Source organism: Numenius arquata, chromosome 1, assembly GCF_964106895.1.
Source record: "Numenius arquata chromosome 1, bNumArq3.hap1.1, whole genome shotgun sequence".
In the NCBI taxonomy this organism is placed as follows: domain Eukaryota; kingdom Metazoa; phylum Chordata; class Aves; order Charadriiformes; family Scolopacidae; genus Numenius; species Numenius arquata.
Genome location: NC_133576.1, coordinates 39,483,627 through 39,497,097, shown reverse-complemented (window position 1 = coordinate 39,497,097; position 13,471 = coordinate 39,483,627). Strand labels below are relative to the sequence as shown.

The 13,471-nt window shown below is 37.7% G+C and overlaps 1 protein-coding gene across 1 annotated transcript in view; it reads left to right on the top strand.

The window, feature by feature from the left end:
* Window positions 1–343: 343 nt before the first annotated feature.
* Window positions 344–13,471, top strand: part of SYNJ1 (synaptojanin 1) — a 63,565-nt gene continuing 50,437 nt past the window's right edge. The window contains exons 1-3 of the mRNA XM_074159395.1: window positions 344–479; window positions 11,509–11,595; window positions 11,997–12,264. Of these exons, the coding sequence (XP_074015496.1) occupies window positions 356–479; window positions 11,509–11,595; window positions 11,997–12,264 (479 nt within the window). The 5' untranslated portion in view covers window positions 344–355. The remainder of the gene's footprint in view (window positions 480–11,508; window positions 11,596–11,996; window positions 12,265–13,471) is intronic.

Here is a 13,471-nt window from a genome sequence, read left to right as displayed (position 1 = left end):
TTCTAAGAAGAAATCCTATTTATGAAGTATTGTGAAATAAATTCTTGTTGTCTCTCAGAAGCTTTCAAATAAATCCTTTATATTGAAAGATGTTTCTCCGGCTAGTTGTGTTTTTGAAACATTGTTATGTTGTCTTTAGATAGTCCCTGTATTTGTTTTGGAACATGAGATAAAATAAGTCTCATGAGGGAGAAAGAGCGAGCAGGTCTTTTTGTGTTGTTTGTTTTTGTTAAACATGCAAAATCCCTAGGAAAGGCTGCAAGTCAGACCTGTTTTGCAGAAGGTATCTGGAAGCACAAGAAGGTTTCACTAACATCATCTTGTGTTGGACAGGACTGCCTCTGATAAAGGCAAAATGGCTTTCAGTAAAGGATACCGTGTCTATCACAAGCTGGATCCACTTCCATTCAGTGTGATAGTGGAAACCAGAAACAGAGAAGAATGTCTCATGTTTGAATCCGGAGCTGTGGCTGTCCTCTGTAAGTCAATATGTTTTGATAACTACAATATAAAAAGTCATCACACTTGACATTGTATGAGCTGTTTATTTATGGAATGTAAAGAAGCAACTATTCTGTTTTCTTATTTGCTAATGATATTGCTATCAATTTTTTGATATGCAATCAAATTTCTTATTTGCTAATGACTTCTGATATAAGTGAGGGGAGAAAAAGACGTTTTCATATCTTCGTCTGTTGTGAGAGAATTTTACACATTTAATTACATTTCATCATGCATGTATATTTTCATGTATACTAAATTTTCTTCTTCTAATAGCTTCCAACAACATCTGCTTAATTCTTTGGTTCTGAGCAACCTTCTCCTTTTGAATACATAACTCATTGAAAAGCTATTTCTCTGTGTTGTATTTTGTAATAAAAAATTCTATATTTTTAAATGGTACGTCATCTTAACTTGTTTTTTATCTTATTTTGTATCATGATTTTTGATGGCTTTTTGATTTTTAGCTTTATTTTGTCCCTGTATTTTTAACCTATCTTGAGACTCTGTATTGATTTGTCTTGTAATAAAATGAGTAATATTTGGAGCAAGGTGTCTTGCATTGCAAAGTTATTTTTACATGTTTTCAGTGATAAATGCATTAAATGTTTCTTTTAAATTATTTTTACTCCCCCCCTTTTTTTTTAAGGTCATAGTTGAAGCAGAACACTAAAATGAGAAGTGCAGAAGAGATCCGTGAAGCCTATAGATAGGGTTTTAAAATGCAGTTTGGTTTGTATTCTTCAGAACATCTGAGCACCTGGTTGCACAGGGTTTCTAAACTTGTTTTTGACTCCCTTACAGAAAGCTTTCATACCATGAAAGTAATTTTTTTTAGTCAATAACTTTTTGATTAATTCATTCTGATACCTGTTTGTGGTTTCCTAACCTAGCTATTCTGAGCACCCAGTCAGAAAATGGGAGATTTGATTTACTGCCTGAAGTCTTAGTGGACTCAAAACCCCACCTTTCAGGAGAATGCTCTGGCTTTGAGACTGTGGAATAGTCTGAATGGGGAGTGTGTTCTCTAATAAGATTCAGAGTTAAAATGTGATTTCCAAAGAAGACTGGAACTTGAGATACGTTTCCTTTCTTCGGTGTTTGCAGTTGGCTCTCCTGTACGGCATTGTGCTCATTGGCCGTGATATGGTCTCTTTCTGAGGGACCTGACTGTCCCTGTGTCCTTTGTAAGGTACTTAGCAGTTGGGCCGTAGAATCGTCTGTACTGGACAGGCTGTATGAACAAGTGCTCTCTAGCATAGAGTTTAATCCTATCTTTAATGTGAAATTAGAACAAGCTGCTGTTAACTCTTAGAGGCCTAGCAATGGGACGTGCCAGCATGGTTGACGTTATAGTTGCAATTGTATGATGGTCCAGGTGAAAAACAGTGAGTGCTTGTCTGCTATTTTTGAGAATTTTTTTTTTTTTCCGATAGATACATTTTCTTCTTAGTGTGTAAGTACTCTTATTCACTTTGCCAGCTGTATTTGAAAGGCATTGTGTAGCGTGGATTGCATTTGGAATAAGTGTCCAGTCATAAAGCTAGTGAACAGGTTTAGTGAAATCCATAAAACGGGGAAAAATGCTTTTAAGATTTGTGGAAAACTTTATTTTAGCATACTTAGTAATTATTGAACATGTTTAAGCTACTTAAGTAGTGATAATAATTTATTCATGAAAGTTATGCTCAAAAAGGGCAGTAAGTTAGTAGCTTTTTGTGCAGGCATCTGGATAAACTTTCTTCTATAAAAATTAAAAACCACATCAAAATTCTTGCCCTCTTCTGTGCCTCGTGTTGTGAGCAAACAGAGGAAGTAGAACCCAAAAGAAGTTTGAAAGCCTCTCTCCTCTCGAATTCTGTACTTAGTAATAGCATGTTACTAATCTGTAAAGGTTTGTCCATGGTATTCTAATTGGTAGGTTACAACATAGTAAACATTCATACTTAGCTAGAAATAGTTACTCTGAATATTGTTTTCAGTAACCTTCAGTGAACTGCTTACTCCTTTTCTATCTGGTAAATGGACATATTTTCCCAATGCATATTTACCTGTGACATTTTGCTTTAATTCCCTTTTTGCACCTAAACTCTTTAGGTACTGAAACATAATTCTTTTGTTAATGGTTGAAAGATCACAATCATACCCTTGAACTGATAGCAGAAAGAGCACTAGAATTCCCTAGCTCAGGATTATTTTTTTTTCTCTTTTCCTGCTTGGCGTTCACTTCTGGTATCTATTCTTTTTAATACATATTTAAAGGAGTACAATTATTAGAGCTTGGAGAAGATTTGTAAAGTACTACTTCTCCATCTCTCTAGACATGCCACAGAAACCAGTCAGAAAATTCTAGTCTGTAGCCTTACAATCCTCTGGATATTGGTACAAATCTAAACGCCAAAGTTACTGAAAGACTGGCCCTGAGGCAAGATTCCCCAGGTGTTTGTAAAATCTGTGTGAACAGACAGAAAAATGATCAGATCAGATATATATCAATTTAAACCCAGAACAGCATCGCTTCAAACTGTCAATTTTTTTAGAGTCTAAAAAGCGCTAGCATCATCAGCAAAATATACGAGTTTTTGACAATCTGAATACTGCAGATAAAATAAGGTGTTCTGCCTTATACCTGATACTTACCTGTATGCAGAATGTATAATACAGGCACAACCATGGAAAAAATACACTTTGCCATTAAAAGTGATTGATGTGGTTCAGTTCTGAGAGCCTTAGCGAACTGAACCTTCTGAGGTATCCTTGTATAGAAATTTGGATTTGAAATGGGCTAAGAGGAAGGAATGAAAGCTTACTGATCCTTTAAATGTCATCTTAAAGGGAGCACATCTGTCGTTTTGTTGAGGGAAGGATAACGGTATTAACCTTCATCCCCTTTACATTCAATGAAGCATTGCAGGATGATTCACAGGGTTTAGTTAGGCCTCTGTATGAAATGCTATACAACTCATACGTTGTGTGATTTGCAGCGCGTGTTGTATGTGCACTGAATCTGTTATTCAAGTCTACAAAATAAGCTGGAAGGAAGAGGTTCGAAGGGCTAGTTCATAGAGGTGGTTGTTGCACAATTATTCAGTCTTAACATGGAAGCAGCCCAAGCCACGGTTCTGCTGGAAGTGTTCCACGTACTGCTTGTAACATGGATTAGCTAACGTTACTGTGACCAAAATGTCTGAGAAAGACTTTGCTTGCCTTTGTGTTGTTTTAATACCTCTTTTATCAACTCATTCCCGGTATTGGGTTAGCCCAAGATATTGAAGTTTGAGGGAACCCTGCCAACTTGATCCTTAAGGCCTTGTAAGAGCACTTAGTTTTAAATGTCAGCAGCTTCACTGCTGGTTTGTTTAGAATTTAGTGGGAGGATGTCATAGACCTATTTTTTCTTATTTGACATATAAAATAGACATTATATTTATTCTTTGAAATGGGACTCTTTAATGACATATCTTACCTGTAAAGATTTCATTGACTGAGCAGGAGGGTGTTCTCTCTCCCTGTTCCTCTCTGGTGAGTCATAACAAAATGAGTGGGAAGCTGTCTTTACTCCTGTCGCCTGCGATGAGTAAAGGAGAATGTTCTGTCGTCTGGGAAAATACTGAGCCCTAAGTGGAAAGAGCAGGAGCTTCGTGCACATCCTTTGACTTCAATCTTATGGTAAAGCTGAGAAGAGAGCAGGTGTGAACAGGACGAGGCACGATGCCACCCTGAGCTTTTTGTTGAGGTAGATAAAGTAAGAGCTGTAATAACCTGTGTGCAGCAGGCATCATAGTCATGTTTAGCAATGCTACTCTATCACCTTCATTCCATTTCTTTTTAAAAAGAAAATTCCTCCACTGTGTTCTTCTGGGGGGGGAACATGGAGGGAAAGCAGATCTGCTATTATCTATAGCATTTTTTATGATTGTTTATACAAAGTTTTGAGTTGAAGCATATTCCCTTAACTATGGAAGGAGAATATTTCAGAATGAACTACTGCATTCTGTTTTTCATGATGGGATCCTATAAAATAAGCTTAATATAAATATTGTCCTGTTTTATATACATATATAAAGGTACAATAATAAGAATTAAAATTGTTCAAGCAATAATTTATTCTCTGGAAAGAGTGTCTTTATGTTAGAGAGGAAGGGTCAAATACAGGCTGTGGTAGAAACAATTTTTGAATGTGTTTTGGTGTAATATTTTCATCTGAAGCCAATTTGAAGGGACCAGTGTGAAGGGATTATGATGCAAAGGCAAACAGGAATGTCACCTTCCTGTCTTTATTACTGTTTTGACTAAGTGTCATCTTCCAGACTACGCCTTCCCATTGACAGTATCTTAAAACACGAAGCTGCAGGGAAGCAACAGCTACAGTGGATGCCAAGGGCAGCTGTGCTGGTGGAGGAGGCTGTAACCTGTCTTCCTGTTGTCAGGTGCCTTTCCTAGGGTTCTGCCAGAATTCACTGTCCTTTCAAGTCTACTGGGAAGATGTTCCGCTCCTTGCTTTCCACGCATTTTCAACAAAATCATATGGTTCAACAAAGAACACGTGCGCTACTCTAGCACACTTTGAGAAGTACAAGAACTACAGTAAGAATGTCCCCAGGAGGTTGGTGGAGATGGTAACTCTTGCCTGGGAGAACTATGACCTCTTTGAATGTCAAAATCGACCTGCAAGAATTTGGTCCACAGTTCTGGAAATATTAAAATGAAATTATTTACAAAAGAATCTGAAGACTTTTTGCCTCTTAAGGTAGACTAGCTTTACAGCAATAGTAAAGAGTATTCTGTATGTGTACCACAGCCCTTTCCATGAGTTTAACAAAGAGTTTCACTGGCAACAAATAATTCTCTTTATAAATGTTCCCTTTTCAAGACACTGAGTTTTCATTTTTATGGTAGCACACATGATAGTAAAAGTCTTGGTTTTGCCCTACAGGACATCCAGTGAATGATAGCTCTTGCTCATTAAAGGCCTGTTAAGAAGCCTAGTTTGCATACTTCTGGAGTTATTCTGACATAATTTAGAAAAGCTAATTAGCATTTCTACATTTCTGATTATTTGGCAGCTTTTTTGCATGCTAGCATGTATTTAAATTGAAAATTTTGTAATCTTGTGAATTGACTTGCACAGGCAAAAATTGCAACAGTTGGCTTTCATGTAAAATAACTATATTTTAATCACAGCGTTCAGTATTAGAAGAAAATCTCTATAGATTATTGGTGCTATAAGTTTTGTTTTCAATGGAGAACATGTAACTGGGTCAGAAAGCCCAAATCTGATGGAAAGGAAGTGGTTGTAGACTGTTATGTAGGTCAGCTTTATTTTCACACTTTTATTTCTCAGTTTGTTCCCGTCCCCCCCATCAGTGGTATTAGCTGAAATGACACGTTTTGTAAAGTAAATTTGCATAGTATTGAAGAATAATGTTGAAGCAACAAAGCCTTTTATTTGCTCATCTGTTACAATAATTTTTTTGTTGTTGTTCCAAACAGTGGGTTTTTTTTCTGGTGTGTAGTATTTAAGTATAATTGCTCACATCTAGAGAGGTCTGGTTTTTTCTTTCATTGCTGGGTAGAGGTGATTTGTTATTTGGGAGTCCCTCCCCATAGACGTAAAATACTTGTTGATTATAGTAACATATAAATGTCTTTGTGAAGTGAATAATAGTACTTCATAATTTGAACTAGCAAATAGAGTGGGGAAAAAATTGTCCTATTTATTCAAAGCAAATCATATGAATTATGGCAGATTTAAATTTCAGCTCTTGTCCAGTTTTCTGTGCGTCTATTCCACGTCACCAAAATGTCAAAAGTAATAAAACGGTTCTTCAGTTGGTTGATTTATAAATGAAAGTGGTGACTCCACTCTGATTTTAATGTCACCTATGTGGTAATATTAAAGCATTAGCTTTGACTTAAATACTGGAAGTTTAATTGTTCCAATTTGACAAAAAGCTTGAAAATCTCAATCTTAAAAGCTCAAAAACAAACTGCGTAAGAAAAGTTTATAAATTCTTCAGATTTTAACCTTTGAAATGGACAATAGCATGAGCTTTTTCTCACCTAACTTAAATGAGAAGTCTGTTTCTGAAGGAACTGCACAGAATTTCAGGAGTGTGTCTTTGTTCCCAACTCGGTGTCCCATGTTCTAGCTGGGAATTGTAGCTACTAACTTATAATGTGTTGTCATGACACCTTGTGAACCTACCAAGAAGAGAACATAACTCTAGAAAGCCTAAATGGTAACTTTTAACATGATCTTAACTTTATAGTTGTTAAGGTTGCAAAGCTAATTTTTTCTGATCTGCAATTAAGCAGAATACATGTTGAAACAAGTTGTCCTGAAGACAGGATTTTTAGTACATTCCATTTGTGTAACAGTAAGTGGGCTGACATAATCCCTTTAAAATAATGTAAAATTTAATATTTAAAATAATTATTCAAAATAATGTAATAACCTTTCTTAAATGAGTCAGTAATTGATAAGGTGTGATTATTACAGATGCACATTTGTGATTTGACTTGGAAGAAATGAGATGTTAACATTTAAAAATACTATGACCTGATAATTTTTAATAAAGACTGACTTACAATTATTTTATTCTTTTTCTCTTGACACCACAAATGAGGCTTGCTGGCTTTCTACAAGAATGCATTGCAACTTGACCTGAAAACCACATTTAAAGTGTTGTGATTTTTGTTTTGGTTTTTTTTTGTATTGCTAAATAGCGAATCATTATTTCTGTTTTAGAAATTAATCAACTTGAATTAATACAGCAGGTTAAGCAGAAGCTGCTTTTAATTTCCTTTCTGCTTAACATCTGAGCTGACACAAAGTAATGGAAGAAATACAGTCTCATAATGTTTTGTGTCCATCTTCAGACACAGACATATGTATGCTTTGCACTGTCTACTGTTTGGTGTTCCTCTACAGTTTAGGTTAATATCTGTTAAGTCCACTGTTATGTTGCCATTCCAGTTAGGAATTCCTGCCTTTAGAAGTTGCATGTCTTAATTTGTTTTCCTTAGTGAGTGATAGTGTTTTATATTTTTTTTTCAGACAGCCTTAATTGTGTTTGCTTACTTCCAGCTGTTTAAAGATGAATAAACAGAAAAGTCAGTTTCTCAAGGAGAAGTAGGTTCATTAATTTGTAGGACTTAATGTTTTTCTGAGTGCATATTTATATTAGCTGCTTTTTTTTCAAGATATGGAGCCCATAAATCAAAGTCAAAAGTGTTCTCATGGCTACAGGCCAACCCACCATTCTGGAAAGAGATGTTCTCATTCATTAAGAATGTTACAGAGGAAATGAGGAAATGCTTTTGGAAATGCTCTCTCCTTCTGTCAGGATTACCTTAGCCTCCCTGTGGTTTACCTTCTAAGCTGCAGTTCACCCAGTTGGTAATTTCAGCTATTCATAGAGGAAACTGAAAGTTGGCTTTGCATACACCGAATATAAGATATTATAGTGATGGGGTCTTATCCATATTTTTTGTAACTTCACAGGCTCTTGCCACCTCCTGCTGAATGAAGTGAGAGAGTATAGGTCTTTGTGAACCTGACTGCTGGTGAAGTAGAAAGAGTTAAGTATGATACTTATGGGGAGAGTCTGGATGGTTCCAGAGCGCTTACGTTGTTATTCACACTGTTTGGTATGGAGTGATATGAAAACCTGCAAATTTAATTTTGGTATCTTCGGAAATAGGAAATGTGCAGTGGCAGACAGTGATAGGTTACACTCTGGCCTGGGTGTTTGGGTTTTTTTTCCTTTTAGCATCCATAAATGAAAGGCACCTTGGTGGCTAGCACTAGTGGAGGTGCTGGTTCAGGAAATTCTTGTACATGTTTGGAGGTTAAATGGACTTTTGGTCTAAACCAGCTGTACAACCATTTTCATGTTTTCATAGCATTACTGCTTCTTCATGTCAGCGCTGTGAGGACACCACCAGCCCTGACTGTCCCTGCCCAGCCCCCCTGGGGCTTCCCCCACCCTGCCCTCAGCCCAGGACCCCATTTCAGTTCCCTCAGGGCTGTCAGTCCCTGCCCCAGCTATGCTGCAGCTAAGTGTTGGTCTCCAGCTCACCCCAGCCCTGCTGAGCTGGGCTGATGTCCCAGTCCAGCCTTGACCTGTCCCTGTGGCCTGCCTGGCCATCCTGGGGCTGTATCTGGCCCTGGTTACACTCGCCAGGCCTGACCCCTTGCCCAGAGACTGACATCCTGGCCTGGCCTCAGCCCATCCCCGTGGAGGTGCCTGATGCCCTGGGTTGGGGCTGCACCCAGCCTGCCCTGCCTCCATGGGAGTCTCCATGGCTACCAGTCCCCTGGCCCCCAGCGAGATGCTGGTCCCCACTGTGTCCCAACAGTTGAAATGGAAGAAAATGGAAAGGAGTGCGGTGTAGCTGTGTCTTGTTTCTGATATGGTCTTGATTTTCAGAAAACTTGAGTGCCTTTCCTTACTATTGTAGCACTCCCGATGGTGGGAAGTTCCTCATTGTGGATTACCCTGAAAACAGTCTGAGTGCTGCTGCACTCAACCATCCAGAACATCCCTGCGTGGCATGGGTTAGCGATGCTGCGGTAGGGAAGAGGCAGCAGTGTGGTGCTGTGGAGTTGCTCCCTTTTCTGCTATTGGTGCTACTTTGGTGACTACTTTCTTTTTAGCTCCATTTCTTAAGGAAAAGGACGTTTATGTGATAACCATTTTTTATCGCTCTGTATTGGCTAGTATCAGTCATCACCAAATCTCATAATTCTTTCAGGTTTCATGAACGCTGACTGCTAGAGGTTCAAATAGGTGCCCTCAATTGAGGGGAATCTGCCTTATGAATTTATGTTATGAAGTTGTAACTTGAACTAGGTGCTATATGCTTTATGGGAGAATAGGAGCATGTTTCAAGTAAGCTTTTCTGTGTCCCGGTTGCCTGCTGTGGGGCCTGATAAATGTACCCTGCGCCCACGCTCGGGTACTTACACGCTCACTGTGGAAAAGCTTTGCTTAGAGTTCACACTATATTACATCTAGTGTGACTGAAAAACATGGCATGAAATTCTTTTGGTAGATGCTTGGGTGTTTTGTTAAGAAAATAATAGTTGGCTAGCCATGGTAAGTTTTTCTATTTCCATTTTTTGTTTGTTTTTGCAACCCTTTGCTGCTTTATTAGCAAGGGGCCTGTTTTGTTGATCTGAATTCACAAAGCCCATGTTAACTTAATTTACTTTGCGCATTTACTTATTAAGGCTTAGCAAGGATAACAGGTGTTTTATGCAATGGAAAAAGAGAATAAATCCATAGAAGACAGAAAAGCCGTTGTTCTGAAACGTCATGAAATGCTGGCAGGCACCTTTAAGAAAAATCCTGCAAAAATTCTGTAACTAAACCTTACCTTTCATTAATAATTTGAAATGTGAAAAAAGAATGTGGCAGCTCTCTGGTTACTGAAAATTGAGTTTAGAAGATATGTTGACATCATTAAATGCTTGCTGGAAAAATGGATTGAAAGAATCAGATTTTGAAGTTTAGAAGTTGTTCTTTCTAGCCTGATGGTGAGCTGGTTAAGAAAAACATGGCTTAGTGATGCTGACAAAATCGCTGTCCATAAACAATGTGTTCAGATTGTCTGCAAGTCTTAACACTTATTATGGGTGAGGACTTTGGAAATAATCATGCTGCTATAATTCTCTCACCCTTACCATCTGGATTACAGGAATACAGTGTATCAGTGCAAATAGTTAAAGAAACTTTTTAAAAATGCGGTTAATAAAACATTGAATGAGCTTAGATTTCAGGTTGAGATTAAATATTTGTTTTCTCTATATTGGAGTTTCCGATCCACTTGAATAATAGAGCTGGTGGACATTTGAACAGAAGGGATAGGCTTGTGCACGGGCAGGGCTATGCTAAGCTTAGGGAGTACTCGTTAGAAAGATTCACAACAGCAATTCTGAAGAAAATATAGCTAGTGTCAGAGAGAGCACAGCAGAATGCCAGGGCAATAGGCATTTCGATTTATGGTCCTTCTTTATGTCAAATTCTGCTATTTTTTTTTAGTGTCAAAGTGAAAATTAATTAGCAGGTCATTTCTGAGGAGGGAGAAGGTGCTGATTCTTGGTGACTCAGAAATCTCAGTCCCTGTGGATCCAGTGGCACAGCTAGGATTGTCATTCTTTGCACTTCAGGTGCGGTCTCAGTCATGAGCAAAAGCTCAGGATAGGTGGGATCCCATTTCTGCTCTGCAGCATCTCTGTCACCAGGCTCTGCAGTCAAGCTTGTGGGCCTGTTTTTTTGAGTGCTGATTAAAGTTCTAAAGTGTACACTAACATTAGCTCCCAGTTGAATGATGGTAGATAATACTTTAGTTTATTCTAAAATATTACTTTTTTTTTTTTCAAAAATGTCTATGAAAATTGTGTTTTCCTAATCCAAGACATGGCTTTTAAATACCATTATTTTGTGAACCTACAAGAGTTTTGATTTGCTTGGAATATATCTAAAACTGGTTAAAATGCACTTGTGGTAATCTTGTTTACTTATCTGGAAATAATACTGCCACATCACAGTTTTATCGTTGGGAAAAAAGGATAATTTTTTTTCATGGAAAAAAAAGCCGCATTTAGCACTACTCTAATTTTAACTGATTACAGGAAAGCATTCTCATGCAACTCATTTGCATGTATTTTAGACGCTTTTTATATTAGGAGATGGTGATGTTAAAATGCTAACGTTCTCCTTTAATATCACTTGGAGTTTTTACAAGTTCTTTTTTTGTTGCCTGAAAACATAGTGTGATCATACTTTGTCATAAAATCAAATACTCATTTTCTATTATAAAATGCCATATGCTTGTACATTTTGGTTTCTTTCCAGAAGTTTCACGTAAGCGCTACGTTTGTAGTTTCTTGGGTTTTCAGTTTAGAGTGGGCTCTGGTCCACTCTAAAGGACTCTGGTCTTTTCAGTTTAGAGTGTATGGTCTTTTACATCATAAAATCTCATGTTTTCTCTCCATAGCTTCTGCAGAAAAAGACACAATCAAGAACACCTACTCCAAAGTAATGGATGCATATGGGCTCTTGGGTGTATTAAGATTAAACCTTGGTGAGTAAAATGTGTAAAACCTTAATTTTTCATTTGGGAAAGAAAATTGTGCAGCTTCTGTAAAACTGCACAGCACAAGATCTTCGCAACAGGAACTGGACTTGTTTTTTCTTTTTATTTTTTGACTTCGTAGAGTAACTTGCAAGTTTGGAGCACTCCCAGAAATAAGGGAGTGGACAAAAATAACTTCCGTTTTCACAATCCCTGTTATTTGCAGCATAGTTTCTCCTGTTTGCATTTCCTTTTCTTCTGTAGAGCTTGTGAATCAGTTCTTGATGTTGGTTTTGTACTTTTTTTCAGGCAAACTGGGGTCAGATTTTGTGCATTTAAACGTATAGATAGGTCAACATCACACTCCACTTAAGATTCATGCTGTAACCCGTGGCTTTTCTGTTTTACAGGAGACACATTGTTACATTATCTGGTTCTAGTAACAGGATGCATGTCTGTGGGAAAGATTCAAGACTCTGAAGTTTTTCGAGTTACATCCACTGAATTTGTATCACTACGAATTGATTCAACAGATGAGGATCGTATTTCAGAAGTGCGCAAAGTTTTGAACTCGGGAAACTTTTATTTTGCATGGTCTGCAACCGGTGTCAGTTTAGATCTTAGTCTCAATGCTCACCGCAGCATGCAGGAGCACACCACTGACAATAGGTTTTTCTGGTGAGTTCATGATGCTTTTTACCAGACATTATATGGAGTAATGCGTGGCTGTACAAACTAGCCTGTAACAAGTTTTTATCCTTGTCTTTATCAGCTCTTAAATCTACACCTTTGTCCCACAAATGTTGATGGGATAAAATAGCATTATTTTAAGGACATAAGTGTGTTACTAATGATACAATGACTTGGGAGTTTCTTAACTGGAAGACAGAGATTTTCACTGCTTAGCATGTAACACTTTGATCTGAACAGTTGTGATGTTATGTTTCAGCTTAAGAGACACCAGTCTCTTAATTCTTCATCAAGTGTGTCCATTTTTTTTTTTTTTTTTTTAAATGAATGTGGTAACGGAGCTTTAAAGAAAATTGTAAACTTTTGAACACTCTGAATTCTAAAATGGTGTGGTGTTTATATACAATTTCCAAGTGGATTTCCAAAATTTGAAAGGGCTTTAAAAGCTTTCTTACACAGACTATTGTCACATTTCTGATTTTGTTGAAACGGAGCAGGTGGACTATGCTACAGTGCACGTTGCTTGGCTGCTGAACTCACTGTCTTTTTACAGAATATTTTTGAATATAGGTTTTCACCCAGAGAATTCTTGGTAAAAGGAATACTGCTGTTTCTGCCAATAAGCAGCATAAATAATGCCAGTGATGCCTCCTGTCATGTGAGAAATTCTGCTCTCATATTTTCAACCTTTGTTAAAAATGGTGTATGTGTCCATGAACCTTGGAAGGGTCCTGAAGACTTGGCAATATGCTGTTAGAACAGGTGAAAAGCTACATCTGTCCCCCTGTTCTGTCCAATATACAAGACACCAGATCAGCTCTGGTATACGTGCCAGTGCTACTCTACTCTTTGGAACTATTTTGGTCAGATAGAGGAATATGTTCAGATGGCTATATAAGATAAAATGTGTGTATTAAGACAGAAAATAAGCTCTAGTCTTCAGAAACACATCTACCTTGATGTAGGTTTATGGGAGTTACAGGAACCTAGTTGTTTGACTCTCTGCATCTGGAAAAAGACTGACTCTGTTGGTAAGTCAGTATTTCAAGGGTTGAGAAATGATGATGCCTGTTGACCCTGTCCAGGCAAGCTTGGCTGATTTTGATGGCTGTCATAAAACTTCCCAAGTTACCTGGCTTTTTTTGTTCAGTAAGAATCAGTCCTCACAGGAGGTAGATGGAATGTCCCAGATTCC